Source organism: Octopus sinensis, linkage group LG11 (genome assembly GCF_006345805.1).
Source record: "Octopus sinensis linkage group LG11, ASM634580v1, whole genome shotgun sequence".
In the NCBI taxonomy this organism is placed as follows: Eukaryota; Metazoa; Mollusca; class Cephalopoda; order Octopoda; family Octopodidae; genus Octopus; species Octopus sinensis.
Window position 1 is genome coordinate 22,475,717 of NC_043007.1, and position 19,482 is coordinate 22,495,198.

General features: G+C 39.9%; 1 protein-coding gene across 2 annotated transcripts in view; it reads left to right on the forward strand.

The window, feature by feature from the left end:
• LOC115217059 (kinesin-like protein KIF27) overlaps positions 1 to 19,482 on the forward strand; it is a 103,044-nt gene that overhangs the window by 42,745 nt on the left and 40,817 nt on the right. The window contains exons 7-17 of one of the 2 annotated variants that reach the window (XM_029786642.2): positions 514 to 660; positions 3,445 to 3,525; positions 4,581 to 4,676; positions 9,901 to 10,022; positions 11,881 to 11,982; positions 13,268 to 13,348; positions 14,297 to 14,439; positions 16,896 to 17,031; positions 17,423 to 17,509; positions 18,799 to 18,885; positions 19,025 to 19,144. In XM_029786642.2, coding sequence (XP_029642502.1) covers positions 514 to 660; positions 3,445 to 3,525; positions 4,581 to 4,676; positions 9,901 to 10,022; positions 11,881 to 11,982; positions 13,268 to 13,348; positions 14,297 to 14,439; positions 16,896 to 17,031; positions 17,423 to 17,509; positions 18,799 to 18,885; positions 19,025 to 19,144 — 1,202 coding nt within the window. The remainder of the gene's footprint in view (positions 1 to 513; positions 661 to 3,444; positions 3,526 to 4,580; positions 4,677 to 9,900; positions 10,023 to 11,880; positions 11,983 to 13,267; positions 13,349 to 14,296; positions 14,440 to 16,895; positions 17,032 to 17,422; positions 17,510 to 18,798; positions 18,886 to 19,024; positions 19,145 to 19,482) is intronic. The other variant, XM_029786643.2, reaches the window with a different exon arrangement.

The following is a 19,482-nucleotide window of genomic DNA, read 5'->3' on the forward strand; positions in this document are numbered from 1 at the left end:
TCCCTAAGTAAATCCTGATTGAGTGAGCTTATGATCATTGGCATTCCAGCCATGAATTCCTGCCTGTTATTCAAGTGTACTATATACCTTTAGACGACACTATCCAATGTATGCTTCGTGTACCTCAAGACAAATGTATACACACACACACACACTCTGACACACATATTACATGCACACACTCTGACACACCCAATGATATGTGCACACACACACACACTCTGACACACACAGTGATATGTGCACGCACACACACACACACACACGATGGGTTTCCACACAGTTTCTGTCTTCCACCTTCACTCACAAGGCGTTGGTCATCTCAGAGCTATAATAAAAGACTCTTGCCATGTGGGACTGAACCAGGAACCATTTGGTCACAAAGCAAGCTTAACCACAGTCATGCCTGCACCTAAAAATTTGTCCATGGTGGGGGGGGGGGGAGTGTATGTTTTTCTTTCCTTTACAGTTTGTTTGAATTATTGATCAGTTATTGATTTAATATTGTTTCAGTGATATCCGGTGTCCAGGAGGTAAAATGTGAAAGCATGGAAGATGTGTTTTCCTGTTTGGAGTCTGGTTCTGCAGTTCGTCACACTGGGTTGACACAAATGAATGAACACTCCAGCCGATCACACTCGGTTTTCACCATTGTTATAGGTATACAATGTTACTATTGTCTGTGTAGTATATTGTGCTTGGCTATGCAAATGCGCTTAAGACTAGTTTCTTTTGTTTATGCAATGACCCGACTTCTGTGTCATGTTTCTTGTGAATTAAAACAACATTTGTAAAGTAGTTTTGACAAGAAATTAATATTTCTATGTGTATCTGTGTGTGTGCTTTTATTTAGATGTAATCCTGTACAACCTGTTGCATGGTTGGGCTGTTGGTAACTAAACCTATTTCTTTACTACCCACAAGACATAGAAGGTGACAAACAAGGTCAGACAAACGGATTAAGTTGATTACATCGATCCCAGTGCGTAACTGGTACTTAATTTATCCACCCTGAAAGGATGAAAGGCAAAGTCGACCTCGGCGGAATTTGAACTCAGAACATAGTGGCAGACGAAATACTGTTAAGCATTTCACCCGGCGTGCTAACGTTTCTGCCAGCTTGCCGCCTTAACTAAACCTGCAACACCACTGAGTTTGTTTGGTGAGAAAAGTGGTTCTTGGACACCCTGTTAGATGAAAGATAAGACCAGTCAAAAGGCAGATGAAGTCAGGAGGTCAACAGCCATCCAATTATGTGATATATAAATGATTGAGGGCTTAGAAATTTCTGTTTTGGTGTCGGTGCCATATAAAAAGCAGCTGTGCTGGTTCCATGTAAAAAGGACCTGTACCAGTGCTATGTGAAGGGCACCTGTGTTGGTGCTGCATAAAAAGCACCTGTGCTGGTGCCACATAAAAATCATTTGTCCTGGTGTCACATAAAAGCACCTGTGCTTGTGTCACATCAAAAGCGGAAAGTGTAACCTCTTGAAAGAGCTGTTCTTCACTCCTGCTCCAGAGCGTCGGCTGCGGGGGGTCACTCCGGAAAGCTCTATCTGCGATGATTTCATCTCAATCGAAAGAGAGGGGCTTTCTCCGTCCGGGTTGCAGATCCGTGGAATAAGCTGCCGGGCGAGATAGTGAAGATGCCGACGACCGCTCGGTTCAAAGTCTCTCTTGGCCAGAAATGGCCTGAACTCTCTGCATGAACAGCCTCCCTGTACATAACTCCATGTCCCCCTACATGGCCTTGCTTTTTGCTTTTTGAGCCAAAAAATTAACTTAACTTAAAAGCACCTCTGCTAGTGTCACATAAGAAAGGCATTTGTGCTGGTGTCACATAAAAAGCACCTAACTTTTCTGCCAGCTCGCCGCCTAATAATTCTAACAATTCTGCTAGCTCACCGCCATAGCAACAACAACAACAACAATAATAGTTCCTAAGTTACGCTTGTAACATTAATTTTGAATAGTGGAGAAGTTCGGTAATACAATCAACCTCAGTATATAGCTGGTACTATACCTTATTGACCCCAGGGGGATGAAAAACAGAGCTGATCTCAGTGAGAGCATGTATTTCTTTTTCTTTTACTTGTTTCAGTCACTAGACTGCAGCCATGCTGGAGCACAGCTTCGAAAAACTTTTAATGAAATGTACTGATCCCAGTACTTATTTTTTAATAGCCTGTCGGTCACTTTTTGCCAAACTGCTAAGTTACAGTGATGTAAGCACACCTACACCGGTTATCAAACAGTGGTGGGGGACAGACACACACACATGCACACACACACATACATACATATATATATACTTTTTTACTTGTTTCATTCACTTTGACTTCAGCCATGCTGGAGCACTGCCTTTAGTCGAGCAGATCAACCCCAGGACTTATTCTTTGTAAGCCTAGTACTTATTCTATCGGTTTCTTTTTGCTGAACCACTAAGTTACAAGGACATAAACACACCAGCATTGGTTGTCAAGCGATGTTGAGGACACACACACACACACACACACACACACACACACACATACCAAATCCACTCATAAGGCTTTGGATGGCCCGAGTCTATAGTAGAAGACACCTGCTCAAGGTGCCACGCAGTGGGACTGAACCCAGAACCATGTGGTTGGTAAGCAAGCTACTTACCACACAGCCACTCCTGCGCCTATATATCATCGTTTAATGTCTGCCTTCTATGCTAGCACACACACATATATATACAATAGGCTTCATTCAGTTTTCTTCTACCAAATCCACTCAAAAGGCTTTGGTTAGCCTGAGGCTATAGTAGAAGACACTTCCCAAGGTGCCATACAGTGGGACTGAACCTGGAACCATGTAGCTGGGAAGAAAGCTTGTTACCACACAGCCATGCCTGCGCCTGTTTATTTAAAAATAATTCTAAAACCAGTGATGAAGATCATCATCATCATCATTTAGCATCCGCTTTTCATGCTAGCATGGGTTGGACGGTTCAACTGGGGTCTGGGAAGCCAGAAGGCTGCACCAGGCCCAGTCTGATCTGGCAATGTTTCTACGGCTGGATGCCCTTCCTAACGCCAACCACTCCATGAGTGTAGTGGGTGCTTTTTATGTGCCACCGGCACGGAGACCAATTGGGGCGGCGCTGGCAACAGCCACAGTCGGGTGGTGCTTTTTATGTGCCACCGGCACGGAGGCCAGTCAGGGCAGCGCTGGCAACGGCCACGGTCGGGTGGTGCTTTTTACGTGCCACCGGCATGGGGGCCAGGCAAAGCTCTATAATTAAAAAATATACTGCCACAGATGTTCGATATTCTTTGCTTGGTAGAGTTTCTTGACTTGTTTTTAACAACATGTATTAAATTATTGACTCGTTTGGATATTATTATTTTTTTTTCCCTGTTTTACTAACTGCATGCATAAACCACTATTTCTCTTCTGCATGATATCAATTGCCAGACCAGAAGTGGACCAATTCTGACATTTTCAGTAGCAGACATTTTGATTATCCTACCAACTGTTCAGTATCGAGTGACCGAGGTAGGTTTCCAGTTAAGACTTAGAGACATCAAGTTTCAAATTGCAACAGCTAAGTGCAGTTGTTGTTGAGTAGCTTTCTTTGTTTGTACTTAAGCATACGTATAGAATATATAGATACACACACAAAGGTTATATATTTTTTTTTCCTTCCTTTTTTTCTTTCCTTGTTTCCTTCCTTGTTTTTTTCCTTCCTTGTTTCTCTCCTTGTTTCTTTACTGTGTATCTTTCTGTCGAGGAGCTTAGGCTCGAAACGTAAAAGACTCTTTCTATTTTTATTCCTGAGTGCCATACTAATACATTTGTTTGTTTGTACTCCACCTGCCTTCATCTTTTGTTTATTTTCGTAAACCTTCCCATTATATATATATATATATATATATATATATATATATACAATTTTAAAATAGGATAAAATCTTCATAAGAATTTATCAAGTAGTTGGCGTGAAAAACCTCATAAGAGAAAAAATCCACCAATTTTTTCACTTAAATATATTTATTTATATTATTATATAGAGGTCATTACTATACATAAATGCCACATGCTAGGAGGGACTCTTAAAGTCAGAACTACCAAAATAAATAAACACATGTATGCACACACACACACACACACATACATATTACCAATAGAGATTTCTTGACTCAAGGACAGGTTCAAGATCCTCTTGCCGACACCCTTCACTGGATTCCTGAACATGATAAGCGGGTAGCAGGAGGCTATGATGATGTAGGTAAATAACGGTGGCGATGACGACGACGCGCACACACACACACACACACACACACACAATGTAACGTACAAGTGTAATTGAATAGGTCTGTTGTATGCATGTGGCCAACTGAATGCTCTCCAAGAATCTTAGTCCGTTATTCACACCTATTCCTACACCAACTCTGCTCCTGTTTTAACATGTTTCACTCACTTGGCTGTAATGTTTTGTTACTAACAAGAAGGAAAACTAAGCTTGTTTTAGATACAAAGATACTTTATACAGCGTTTAATGAATACATTCTACAGTGTTTTTAATTGTAGCATTTCTCATTCTCTTCCAGAAATTTCCCACTGTATGTCGGCCAAATTTCATTTTGTTGATTTGGCTGGCTCAGAAAGAGCACATCGCATTGGTAATGTTGGTGAACGCTTTAAAGGTAAGTTTTGTTAGCTGTGTTATGGAGATGGGGGTAGCTCTATGTTCTGTGTGTAGGGGGGATATACTGTGTTTCTTTTTCATTATCTAATCTCAAGCTGAACCGGATTATACCATAGCAGTTTATTATTTACTCTGTGCCCCCTCCCCTGCTCTCTAGTCGACCAATATGCTTTCCTAGAACCTAATTCAACCAATGGTGGCCTCAATTTCACAACATTCCAAGTTTACAGTACTCTTTGTTCACAAATTACGATGGAAGAGCAGAGAGCAGTGTACATGGCTCATTGTAATACAAGGTGGGGCGGTTAGGATTAGGGGGTAGATTTTATCTTGTTTTTATAGTGAGTTGGGAGTTGGGGGTGGGGGTAAACCCCTGACCTGAGTCGTGGGTGATATTGCGCAAAAGTGGTGGAGATAGTCACCACAGTAGAACACCAAATTAATAGCTTAGAGTTCTTAGTCTAAATCCTGTTGGTGTTGACTATTTTCCTTCCCTCTGAAGTAGATAAAGTAAATATTATTTGTGTACATACTAAAGTTAGTTACTAGTTGTTTAGCAGACTTATGATCAACAGTGTTCCGGTTGTGACCTTCCAGCCTTTTTTTAATGCTGGTATTCAGGTAAAGTGTATCTAGGTCTACATTATATTTTTCTATCCTTCCATTTTTTAAGATGGTTGAGTCGGATTTGTAGGAGATTTAGTTGTTATTTCTAGCAGGTTGTCCACTACAAAAGCTCCCTCATTAACTAAACTGTTAATTATGTTAATTATGTGCTTAGGTCAAATACTGTCTAAGAGTAGTCGAAATAAAAGTCAGAATTATATCAGAAAAATGGCTACAAGTTAAATCAAATCAAACTAAATGTAATAGATTCTATCCAGGAATAGAGTGAATACACACATACTTTTATATACACACACACACACACACACATATATATATATATATATATATATATAAAAGCATACTGGGAGAAAGGAAAGAAACGAAACGAAACTACGCGAGGGCGCTCAGTCATACAATAATGTAATAAATAAAATATATGCATACATACATACATATATGTACGTACCTACATCTACATGTATATATACATGCATATATAAATATATATATGTGAGTACAGGACACCACAAATAGACGTAGAACTCAACGAGAAACAAAAACATAAAAACAAACATGGAAACGGACTTTTTTTAACAACAAAAAAACAGAACACAGGACAAACAACACAAGGAACATTCCCCTTCATCAGCTGTCTCCGGTTCGACTCCATGCATGTTTCAAAGGTAAGGACAGGACATGCTCGTTGGACCGGTCCTTCCTGCGAGGGAATTAAATAAAATTTCCCTTGCAGAGGGGTAAAAACAAGGAAAGAAAAAAAATTTGACAAAAGCAGGACGTAAAAGCAATACTAATAAAAATACAAATACAAAATAAAAATACAAATATAAAAAAATACAGTACACATAAAGAATAAAAACAGGACAAAAAAAAACAAACATTGAGGGCCTTTTTTAGCCTAGATGAGGAAAAAAATTCAGAGCGCAGGAAATAAGTCGTCTTGACTTGTAGCAGGCTGGAGTGAAAAGGAAGTAAGGCCGACTCAGCCGTAAGATCTTCCATGATCTATGTATGATTATATATCTCTGCATATCTTTCATGGCTCAGTTCTGAAAGAACTGAGTAGAGCCTCAGTTCTTTTAGCCTCTCCCAGTAACTCACCTGTTGTACTGAGGCAATCTTCTTGATGTCATAGCATCGGTTGCTTCGAGCTCTGCTGTTTGAAACCTTGTGGCAACCATAATTTGGGAGCAGTAATCCAGGTGTCAGAGCCCAAATGTTCTTCACAGGAGCAACATAGCTTATTTTCTTCCGTGTTCCGAATGTCTCAGAACCTAACCATTCCGCCACCTGCATGCATAGAGAATGAGACATCATTGTTCATGTGGATTCCCTGGTCACACACTGATTCCGACTCCAGGATTACACTACCCACTGGTCCTATGTATTCTAATTGCAGTCTGCTTGTGGGCTGATAGCAGAGTGTTTGATATTTCTCAGTATCGAAATGCTTGCTGTTTTCTTCAGCCCACTTGTAGTATATTGGAGCCTGGTGCAGCGATCTGGTTCGCCAGCCCTCAGTCAAAATCATCCAACCCATGCTAGCATGGAAAGCAGACGTTAAATGATGATGATGATGTCCTTCTGTGGTTTTGAGCTCTCATCAGGGTCCACGATTGCTTATGATACTTTTGTATCATAAGCATAGCTGTTAAGTCATAAGGATAACTTATGACTAAGGGCATATTTGAGATAGTCACTGTGTGCAGTAGTGGTTCCAGTACAGTTCCCTAAGGGACTCTGCTTAGAGTTGATGTCTCCTTACAGAAGGCCCAATTAGCTGTGACTTCTACCTTTTAAAAAATCATACAGCTACCCACTTAGTTTTCAGTAATACCAGTAGCATGCAATCTGTGACTCATCATCTCATCAACTTTGCTGAAAGCTTTTGGAAAAGTTGAGATGTATCACACACAGATCCTTGTTTTTTTTACATCTATGATATTTAGTCCTTTAAGTTTTCTGTCAATCGACATCTTTTGAAATTGTTGGCCCTTTCTTTTCCTTCTTTGTAGTCCCTTCTGCTATAGTGGCCTCAAGCGTTGTTAGGGGACATACAATGAAGGGTTGTGGTACAGGGTTCATTTGATCAAATTGATGTCTTCTACCTGATGAAGTAGTACAAGCCATTCTAGTTAGCACCAGCTGGCGTGGAGGCGCAATGGCCCAGTGGTTAGGGCAGCGGACTCATGGTCGTAAGAACATGGTTTCAATTCCCAGACTGGGCATTGTGAGTGTTTATTGAGCAAAAACACCTAAGCTCCATGAGGCTCCGGCAGGGAGGGGGGTGAACCCCGCTGTACTCTTTCACCAGAACTTTCTCTCACTCTTTCTTCCTACTTCTGCCACAAAGCAGAGGAACCATGGTGTAACCCATTATGGTGTGCTAAACTTTCAGACCCTAGTCTAGATTGTGAATTCTCGGTACCCCAGGACGGTTCAGCTCTCCACCCGTTAAAAGCCACCATTTACGGAATGAGGATAACAACGTAGTTTTCGCGCCCGTGCAACCGCCAGTCTATCACATGTGGTGGGTGGATCTTGAAGTTGCCACATGCATTCTTAGTAGCTTAGAGTAGGCTTGAATTAGAGATTATTCTTTGTGGCTAATGGCGTGAGTCCTGATTGGAAGAAAAAGAAGAAAGCACCAAATGGGGTATATTTAGTTGAGTAAATATCTTCATAAATACAACTCCATTCTCATATAAAGCAAACATTAGAGCCTTTTTCTTCCTTTCTTTCCTTTTTTTTCAGCTGATAATTCCTTAGTTTATGAAATATTGATGTACTTTGCAGAATCTTAAATGTCAAATAGACAATGAAATTCTGAAATAATATTCCATCATCTATTTTTCATCATATGTAATACAAATTAATATCGTTGTGTGTATGTCCGTGTGTGCATGTGTGTGTATACATACATGTATGTGTGTGTATACATACATGCATGTGTGTGTATACACATACACACACACACACACATATATGTATATATTTGTATATATATACATACAAATATCATCATTGTCAATTTTAGCATCACTTTTACATGTTTGCTTGGATTTGTGTTTGTAAATATATATATATATATGTGAGTGTGTATACACACAGACACATGCATGCACACATGCACATAGACACACACACATTCTCACATACACACACAGATATTGCTTGATCATTTTGTGAAGCACTTTGGGTAAATGTTGTCTACTATAGCCTTGAGTTGATCAATAATCTATGAGCTGAATTTGGTTCGGCAAAAACTCTGTGTGTGTGTGTAAGGATGTTATCTTCCACCAGTTTTTGTAAGTATAGAAAGTTAACATTAGTGAAACCAAGTCCAATACACCAAATTACTAGTACTTTCTTGTCACTCTCGCCCCCAGGAATACATTGAGCCAACAGCATTATCATTCACCATGTCTAGTATGAAAGAGATGAAAACAGGTACCAATTCATGACATGAGGATTGTAGTCAGCTTCATTAGCGCTTTGGCTATTTTTCTTTCTCATTAACAGTCACAGAACATCATCATCATCATTGTTTAATGTCTGCTTTCCATGCTAGCATGGGTTGGACGATTTGAGGAGAACTTTAACATGAAATAACTTCCAAAATATAAAGTTTTCTCAAAAACGCTAAGAGTAAAAGATGTTTTATATGACACATTCTACCAGTGTCCGAAGTTTGAAAGTGTTTGGTTACAAAAAATTATTTTTAAAATCTGTCAGTCAAAAGGTAAAGATCTCATTGTTTTGTTTGTGAGCCTCACAGAGGCCATGACAAGTGACAAGTGACCGAGATCTTTGATAATATATCATGCTTGAGAAGACTTGTCAAGCTAAGTGGGATCGTAGTTGTGGCCAATGTTGGTGTTTTGTAACTGGTACCTTTGCCATGTAAAAAGCACCCACTACTCTCTTGGAGTGGTTGGTGTTAAGGAAGGGCACCCAGCTGGAGAAACCATGTCACATCAGATTGGAACCTGGTGCAGCTCCACAGCTTACCAGTTTTCAATCAAACTGTCCAACCCATGCCAGCAAGGAAAACGGACATTAAATGATGATGATGATGAGTTTATCATATTCTTTTATGTTTTACTTGTCTCTGTCATATGGGGACGTAGCCATGCTGGGACACTCCCTTTAGGGGTTTAGTTGAACAAATTGGCCTTTGTAGTTATTTTTCAAGACTGGTGCTTATTCTACTGACCTCTGTTGCCAAACTGCTTAGTTATGGGGACGTAAACAAACCAACACTGGTTTTTGAGCAGTGGGGTGGGGGAGAACAAAGACACAAACACACACACATACATACAGTGGGATTCCACACAGTTTCCATTTATCAAATTCAATCACAAGTCATTTGTTGACCCAGGGCTATAAGTAGAAGACACTTGTCCTGTGTGCCACACACTGGAAGTGAACTGGAAACCACATTGTTATAAACCCAGGGTGATCAATGCTTTGTGAGTGAATTTATTAGACAGAAACTGTGTGTGTATAAGTAAAAGATATTGTTTTATTTATTTATTTAAAATATATATATATATATATATATAATTTTTTTTTTCTTTTCTTGTCTCTTGTAGAATCAGTACATATAAATACTGGTCTTTTAGCTCTCGGCAATGTTATCAGTTCACTTGCTGACTCAAAGAAAAAAGCCAAACACATTCCTTACAGAGATTCCAAAATTACCAGAATCCTCAAGGTAGGTTAATGATCAAAACCATTGCTTAAGAAATTCCAGTGTTGTCAGGTGAAGAATATATAAAACATGCTTTATGAGTTGCATATAGTTTTTGACATCTACAATTCATTTGTAAGACATCTCCACTGGAGGTCAGTAATCCTAGACACTTTCTTGCATTCTTGCTTTTATATCTCTATATATATAAACGGCAAAAAATCTCTGTGTGTGTCCTTTATACAAATCCACACTTTCTATGGTCATTCAAAACTATCCAAGGGTGGTCGTGCACATCTTTACATTTCCCCAGTCATCCCGCAAAGCCATTAAAAAAATCAATAGGAGTGACTTTTTTGTAAATTTTCTATCCAAAACCCAATCAAAATGCATGAAACTTGATACGCCAATTGAATGCCAGCTAGCTGTATGTGATTGGTCTGACATTTGGACAGTACTCGCCTGTATGTGCGCACACACGCAGCTGTATATGCATGCACTAGCACTATGACCTGGCAACGCCGGGTCATAGTGCTAGTCTAATATAGAAATATTATTATTTCTAAGTCTCTCTAAAGGTAAATAATCCTTCGAACAGACGGTCAGTAGCGATGCCTGCTGGGTTCGGCTACTCTGCATTGATAAAGGGCAAATACCCTGAAACATGTCTGCAGATGCCTGACCAGCAAGGGGAAGTGGCTGACCTCCCCTGTTTGAAGGTTATAATGGACGCAGGTTTGTGTGTCATATGGCTAGCTAGAGGCGATGGCCTCTTGGAGCTAATCAACGGCAGCTTTCATCCTATATTTATGGGCTGCCATATTAGCTTGCTGATAACTATTAATATAGGTTTTATATCTCTTTCTGCTCATAATTATTTTTCATTGTCTTTTTCTCATGAACTTATTATCTTTAATATCACCATGATCACCATGACCGACCAGGCTATCAGATGTTGCTACACATCGCTGGTCACAATGTGCTTCGCATTGTTTTAGCCTTCGAATGACGCCACCCCGCTGGCTAAGCAAGCTGGCCAACAGAAGAAATAGTGAGAGAAAGTTGCGGCGAAAGAGTACAGCAGGGATCGCCACCACCCCCTGCTGGAGCCGCATAGAGCTTTAGGTCTTTTCGCTCAATAAACACTCACAACACCCGGTCTGAGAATCAAAACCACGATCCTATAACTGCGAGTCTGCTACCCTAACCACTGGGCCATTGTACCTCCACATATCTTCAATATATATACTGAAGTATGGTTCTCTCAGTGTATTATTAATGAAATGCTGCATTTAACTTGTTATAAAGAAATTTTTCTCCATAGACAAAATATCTGTGGAATCCATTTCCAGTTTGATTCAGTTTTGGACTAAATATTTGGCAAGGGGTCTAGATTTCTGGATTCTCCATTTTTCTGAGAACTGCCTAAATATATACTTAAAATGTAAAATGAAAGTAAATAATTAAATTGTATTTAACAAATTCAAATTAATACATTTCTGAAGTGGGATTCTTTTTGATAATTGTTTTAAAATATTGGGTTGTCCGGAAAGTTTGCGCCGATTTATAGTAGCTTAGCTTTTGACTTATTTTAGAACATGGTTGAGTCCATAAAATAGGATTTGACTACACGTCCATTTAGAGCACAGTTTAAGCTATCTTTTCGTGGAAGAAGGTTTATCTTCCTATAACCTGTGTTAATTCTATAACCCTTTAAAATGGAAGATAAGAAAGTTCATTTTTGGCACTTGATGCTTTTCTTTTTCTGTAAAGGGAAAAATGCCCCACAAGCGACCAAAGAAATATGCACAGTTTACGGTGATGTTTCTTTATAAATAATGTGTTTGTTGTTTATTTGACATCCCTCTTGTTTTCCTTACAGGATTCCCTTGGCGGCAATGCTCAGACACTGATGATTTGTTGTGTTAGTCCTGCAGTTTCTGGCTTTGATGAGACCTTGAATTCCCTTAAATATGCTAACAGAGTAAGGCTGATATTTCTACTTCCTCTTGTTTGTAATTAACAACAGCTTTAACTCGTTAGCACTCGGATCGTTCTGCCAAATGTGATGCTTATTTATTCACATTGTTTTAAATTAATTATGTGTTGTCTCATAGCTTTGAGGTTTCAACGATGTGATTAATTATTTTCAAGATGACATTGTAGGGCAGGTGTGAGAGGCCATTTCTGACTGGTTTGAACATAAAACAGGTAGGATATTTGGGGCCAGATATGGCTGGTTTAAATGGGATTAAAAAAGGTTAAAAAATAAGGGGTTAAAAAATACTCACAGAGACCACTGGAGTCTTTGTTATTATTTTCACATCTGTTACATCTGAAATAAACCCTTCATTAACTCTTTCGTTACTGTATTTATTTTGAGATACTCTGTGTTTCTTTCAATTACTTTAAATATTACAAAGAATTTAGTAAAATAACTTAGTTATCATTCAGCTAGTGTTAGGAACATAAATTGTGACTAATGTTTGGTGGAAGATTTTAATTCAGAACTTATGAAAACAAGACATTTTACCACAGAGCCAGAGCCGGTTTCAGCCGGGTTAGTATCAAAAGGGTTAACAGAGATATCCAGTCAATTAGGTGTTTGTAGGTAACGAGCCTCAAAGGTTTAGTACCAAGTACTGCCACTTCTGCTACTATTTGAATCGTCTTCACATTTTTTCTTTTATCATCTTCATGCATTTCCATTTCTTTACATTCTGAGTTCAAATCCCACTCTTTGTCTTTGAATCTTCATGGGTCAATTAAATAAATACCAGTTGACTACAGGAATCCTTATAATCAATTGTTCTATCTCCTCAAATTTGTGCCTGAGGCAAAAGCTCTCCTCCTCCTCCTCCTCTCTCTCCTCCTATCTCCTCTTCCTCCTTCTCAGCTTCCTCCTCTCTCCTCCTTTCTCCTCCTCCTCTGCCTCCTCTTTTTCTTCCTCCTCCTCCTCCTCCCCATCATCATCATCAGTATTAATAGTAGTGATGATGGTGGTGATGACAGCAGCAGTGTAGTATCAGAGGTACCACCACCTCCACCATCTTTACTACTAATACTACTACTGCAACTACAGCTACTACTACTGATGATGATGATGATGATTTTAGTACAAGGCCAGCAATTTTAGCGGGAGGGGTACTTGACTAGTGTTTTATTTTATCAACTCTGAAAGGATGAGAGTTGACCCCAACAGAATTTGAAATCAGGATGTAATAAGTTGGATTAATAATAATGGCAAATTCATGTTTTTTTCCTTCCAGGTGAAAGACATCCGAAATAAACCCATCATTAATAGAGATATCCAGTCAATTCGATTTGAGGAGATGCAGACAGAAATCCTTGTGAGTTGTTATTAATATCATCTGATGCTTTTGTTGTTGAAGAACTTAATGTCGGTAGATTATTCAGGGATTACATTATCAACCATCTTACAAACAATAACTCTGAGCACCTTTTCGAACTCCACCCGTCTAACACCCATGGACATGTTTACAAAGTCAGAAAACAGCACAGCTCCCATGACTTTAGGAAACATTTTTTCACGCTGAGAGTTGCTGAAGCATGGAACAAACTGCCAGCATCAGTTGTTAGTTGTCGGAGCACTGCATCCTTCAAAATTATTAACCATCTTACAAACAATAACTCTGAACACCTTTTCAAACTCCACCCGTCTAACACCCATGGACATGTTTACAAAGTCAGAAAACAGCACAGCTCCCATGACTTTCGGAAACATTTTTGCACTCTGAGAGTTGCTGAAGCATGGAACAAACTGCCGGCATCAGTTGTTAGTTGTCGGAGCACTGCATCCTTCAAAACTTCCATGCTTCCTGAGATTTGCCAACACTACACCTGATTTTCTCCCCTCCATACACACGCAAGCATGTATCTGACTCATACACTGTTCACTTTCCAGACATTTGTACATTACTGCATATGCTTTATACGCACTTTCTGACAAGTTGTGGTGCACCTGAGCACTGTATACAATAATTTCATTATATTACAGTCACACCACAAACATACAGCTCTTATTTAGTTATTGTCAGCTTCGAGAAAACAAAAATGTGTAAAATACACACAAACGGGAAGGTCAATCCACTTTGCTCTACTCCTTCCTTAATTGTAAGTGGATTTGTGTCAATGGAATAAATTATTATTGTAGCCTTACTGATAACCTGTGCAAATTTCTTAGTTAATTCTGAAATCGTTTTTTTGTCCCCTCTTTCACTTTTACTCTCTTCTTCATTGAAGATTCTCCTTAAACCTTCAGATTTCTTTCATTTCAGAATTTGCGAGAGGAACTGGCACGTCAACAAACCCGTCTGTTCAGTGCTGGCGATGGTGATGGTAACAGCACTAGTGACCTTGACAAAGAGAGATTTTCAACTCAGAGCAGTAACATAAAGGATATGGAAGAGAAAATTCTCAGGTTTAATCATAAAGCCTTTATAAATGGTTGGATGTGTATATCTATTATATAAAATCCGTTCTGTCTGTCTGTGTGTGTGTCTTCTAGAATCTCGGGCATCCTCCATCCGATTGTGCTCAAATTTGATATGTAGATACCGATGGTATCAGGGTGTGTATAAGTCTTGAGAAAATTACAAAAATCGATTCCAGGCAAGAATGCAATTGATAAAGCATATTTGTGTGAATAAAATCATTTGTCTTTGGAGTAGAAAAACAGTCTATTTCTTCTTTTGTTGGTGTCTCAAATTTAGGTTAAATCAGTGTTTCTCAAAGGGGAGGCCTATGGAACGGTCGGACAAGTTGTTTCAAGAAAATTTGATTTAAATGTTTGACAACTCAGCACCGTCCATTGGACAGGGTTGGGGTGGGAGCGTTTTACTCGTGTGTATATATTATTAGCATCTCTCCATGCTGGCATGGCTTAGACAGTTTGATTGGATCCAGTTTGATTGGTTCCAGTTTGATTGGTGCCAACCACCTTACTCAGTATATTGGATGTGTGTGTTTGTGACACCAGCACTATTGATTGAAGTCATCCTGCAACTTGCAAGAATAAAGCCCCTAAAGTGGCTCCTATAACTGAAAGAGAATGGAAGGGAGAAGAAAGAAAGAAAGAAGATGAAAGAGAGAGAGAAAGGAGAGAAAAAGAGAGAGCAAAAGAAGAAGAGAGAGAGAGTGCGATGATTTTAGGCAAGGTGATAAGAGAAGATGAAATATGCTAAAAGGGACAGGTTTTTAGTTGGTTTTAGGAAGGGTTAGGGTCCAGCCGTAGAAACCATGCCAAAGCTGACAGTTGGAGTTTGACGTGGTCTTGCAGCTCTCCAAATCCTGTCTAACTGTCCGGCCCATGTCAGCATGGAAAATGGACATTAAATGGTGATGCTGGCAGATACTGGTGTCACGTAACTGGCGCCAATGCCAGTGACATGTGAGAGCACCCATTACACCCTCAGAGTGTAATGGCGTTAGGAAGGGTAACCAGCCATAGAGACCATACCAATCAGCTTTCCATCCCTGGTCAAACCGTCCAGCCCATGCCAGCATGGACAACGGACGTTAAATAATGATGATGATGGTGGTGGTGGTAATGGCGAGAGTAAAAGAGTAATCACTATTGGGGGAGAGTATTGAAGGAACAGGAGAAAGGGATGGGATTAGAAGGGGACAGTTGTAAGGGTCATGAGGTTGGTTGTGAACAGGACGCTAAGGGCTGTCCCCATATTTATTTTAAGAGTGAGTATGAGAGGAAGGTGTGCAAGAAGAGAATATGAGGGAACACAAAAGAGAGAAAATAGATGCAGGTGTAGTTGTGATACCTGTGCCGGTGGCACATAAAATGCACCATTCGAACATGGCTGATGCCAGCGCCACCTTGATTGGCTTCCATGCTGGTGGCAGGTAAAAAGCACCAATCGATCGTGGCCGTTGCCAGCCTCGCCTTGCACCTGTGCTGGTGGCATGTAAAAAGCACCCACTACACTCACAGAGTTAGGAAGGGCATCAAGCTGTAGAAACACTGCCAGATCAGACTGGAGCCTGGTGCAGCCTCCTGGCTTCCCAGACCCCGGTCGAACCATCCAAACCATGCTAGCATGGAAAACGGACGTTAAATGATGTTGATGATGATGATGATGTGGTGAGGATCCAGAGAGGGTCACTGAAGGAGAGGTGTAAGGGTTATGGAGGTAGGCCAGAAAGGGAGAGAATATAGGGTGTTGAGGTAATGGGGAAGATGTAGTGGAGGAAGGGGAATGAGAGACAAAGAAGTAGAGAGGGATTTTGATGGAACTTGGATCAAATTTGATCCAATTTCCATCAACATTATACATATAACTCTCAGGTGTATACATATTTTTAAAGTGTGCTTCTTAAACACTTTTACTCTACATCTGATGATTGCCAGAAGTGGTTTGTCATTTTAACATTTATTCTCACACTCATCATCATCATCATCATCATTGTTTAACGTCAGCTGGCATGGGTTGGACGGTTCAACCGGGGTCTGGGAGGCCAGGAGGCTGCACCAGGCTCCAGTCTGATCTGGCAGTGTTTCTACAGCTGGATGCCCTTCCTAACGCCAACCACTCCGTGAGTGTAGTGGGTGCCTTCCATGTGCCACCGACACAGGTGCCAGGGGAGGCTGGCAACGGCCATGATCAGTTGGTGCTTTGTAAATCTGTAATTAAACTTTGCCAATGTTGAACTATTGGCTTGTAGGTTTCGTTCAACCAAGCAAAACCAGAGCATGTTTTAAACCTGGTAGTTATACCATAGGACTCTTTTGCTGGACAACTAAGCTATAGGATGCAAACAAACCAACAAAGTTTGATCAATTATAATGTCCAATACAACATTTCAGTATGTATGCCATGCTAATCTTCTAACATGATGTCTGAATATTTGTTTGACATGCAGACTGCAAGCAGAGTGCCACCATTATCAGCAATTATCAGAAGAGGCCTACAAACAACTGCTGCAAATACAGGAACGAGATATTCTATCTAAAAGCCAGAACCTTTCTTTAAATGATTGGTTAGAGTTGAGAGAAGAGGTGAGTAAACACCAATTTTCTGTTCCTGCACCATAACAATGGGTTTTACATTTCCCCTCCTTTCAATTTTCTGTGGTCCTTCTTGGTACCTTATAGCTTTTCTTGCAGGCTATTAACCAGTTTTCTATCTGTGCTAGTGGAGCGCTAAGAGTACCATTTGAACGTGATTGTTGCCAGAGCAAGAAGCTGGCCTCCATGCCGGTGGCACATGAAAAACATCATTCGAGTGTGATCGTTACCTGCGTTGCCTTACAAGCGAGGTCGTTGCCAGTGCCATACAATAAGGCTTTCTCTGCACTAAGGACCCTTTGTTGTTACTATTTGGCCTTCCTCTATCTGTTAGCTATGGCTATGAACCATTTCTTCTTTTTTTTTTCTTTTTTTTTTGCAGATCATGAAGAATGTCACATCTTCAGTCAATATAACTGAATATTGGAATAAACAGAAAATAGAAGAACTTCAAGCTGATATCAAGAAGGTATGAAGGGCAGTTTGTGCTGTGTCATCTGATAAGATAGTGTAATGCATAATACGCATGATACATACATTCAGGTTCACAAAATGCATATATACACACACCCAGAGTTCAACTGATACTTATTTCATTGACCCCAAAAGGATGAAAGGCAAAGTTGACCTCGGTGGAATTTGAACACAGAATGTAAAAATGGATGAAATGCCACTGAGCATTTTGCCTGGCATGCGAATGATTCTACTAGCTAACCATCTTATATTAAAAACTACCATATTGGATTTAGAAGGTTATCTGCTCATCTAGAAGCTGTGCAACATTGCATGCTAAGCCAAGTATTATCAGGTTGTTAAGGCAGAGTAGGCCCAAACATTAGGGCAGTGAGCTGGCAGAATTGTTAGCACATCAGACAAAATGCTTAGGAGTATTCTGAGTTCCAGTCCTACTGAGATCAACTTTGCCTTTCATCCCCTTTGGGGGTTTAATGGAATAAAGTACCAGTCAAGTTCGGGGTTTGATTTAATCAAGTTGTCCTTTCCCTCAAAATTGCTAGCTTTGAACCCTGCAACAGAATAGCATCTTGTTGAGGGGGGAATGTGAATTTGGACATTTATATGCCAGGGAAACCAGATATGGGGCCTTATGAGTTCTAGGGCTCAAGTAAAATATTAAAAAAAAAGACCTTTGCCAGTACCGCTGGACTGGCTCCTTGCCAGTGCTGCTGCACTAATTCCTGTGCAGGTGTCACATAAGAAGCACCATTTGAACGTGGCTGTTGCCAGTACCGCCTGACTGGACCTCGTGCCAGTGGCACGTAAAGGCACCCACTAAGCTCTTGGAGTGTTTGGCGTTAGGAAGGGCATCCAGCTGTAGAAACTCTGCCAGATCAAGACTGGAGCCTGGTGCAGCCATCTGGTTCGCCAGACCTCAGTCAAATTGTCCAACCCATGCTAGCATGGAAAGCGGATGTTAAACAAAGATGATGATGATGGTAGAAAAAATTTGAGAATGTGTATTATTCACAAAGTTTTACATCAAATATGGTGCTGCGTAAACACACCTGTGCCAGTGGCATGTAAAGAAACACTCAGCACATTCTGTTAAGTGGTTGGTGATAGGAAGGGCATCCAGCTATAGAAAACCTACCTCAACAGAGAGTTGGAGTTTGGACAGCTCCCAGCTGGCCAGCTCCACTCAAACCGTCCAACCCATACCAGCATGGAAAATGGACATCAAACAATAACGATGATGATGATGTTTATTTTATTTTATTTTATTTTATTTTAATTAATTAGTGCCAGGAGCAACTATCAAGTGATGAGGAAATATTTATTCAGATGACAAAAGAGAATAACTTGCTGAAGGAAAAATTAAAAGAAATGGTAATAACCCCTTTTTTTTCTTCTTCTTTTTTTTGTATTTTGAACTGTGAGACATCAGTGTTTCCCTTGTTCCCTTGTTATTAGATTCTTCTTTCTGAAATAGAAGTTTAAATTCTGTTTCTTAAATTCTCTTTCAAAGACTGAATCCTTGCAAGAAAAAGAACACATTTTGGCACTTTCTGAAGAGAAAGTCAAACAGCAACAACAACAACTTCTCGAACAACAAATACAACTTGATGAAATGAGGAATTCCCTAAAGGTAACTGGATATTCTATTTTAACCCTCATGAGATGACGGGGCTCATCTGTCAGCTGAAAAGTCAAATAACAAAGAAGATAGTGTTAGTTCATTCAATTTCCTACAAGAAAATATATAGTTTTATATATGCAATGTTTATTAAATCTGTTAATTGTTTCGGCTTCAAAGCTGGGGCACATGGCCTAGTGGTTAGAGCAGTGGAAAATGTTTAAAAGATAAAATAGAAATTTGAAGGAAAATATCTCAAAAAATCAAAAATGTAAATTTGAGTTCCTTGTTACATTTATAGCCTTTTGCTTGAACATGATATTTGTGTTAGTGGTCCAGCAGTTTAAATT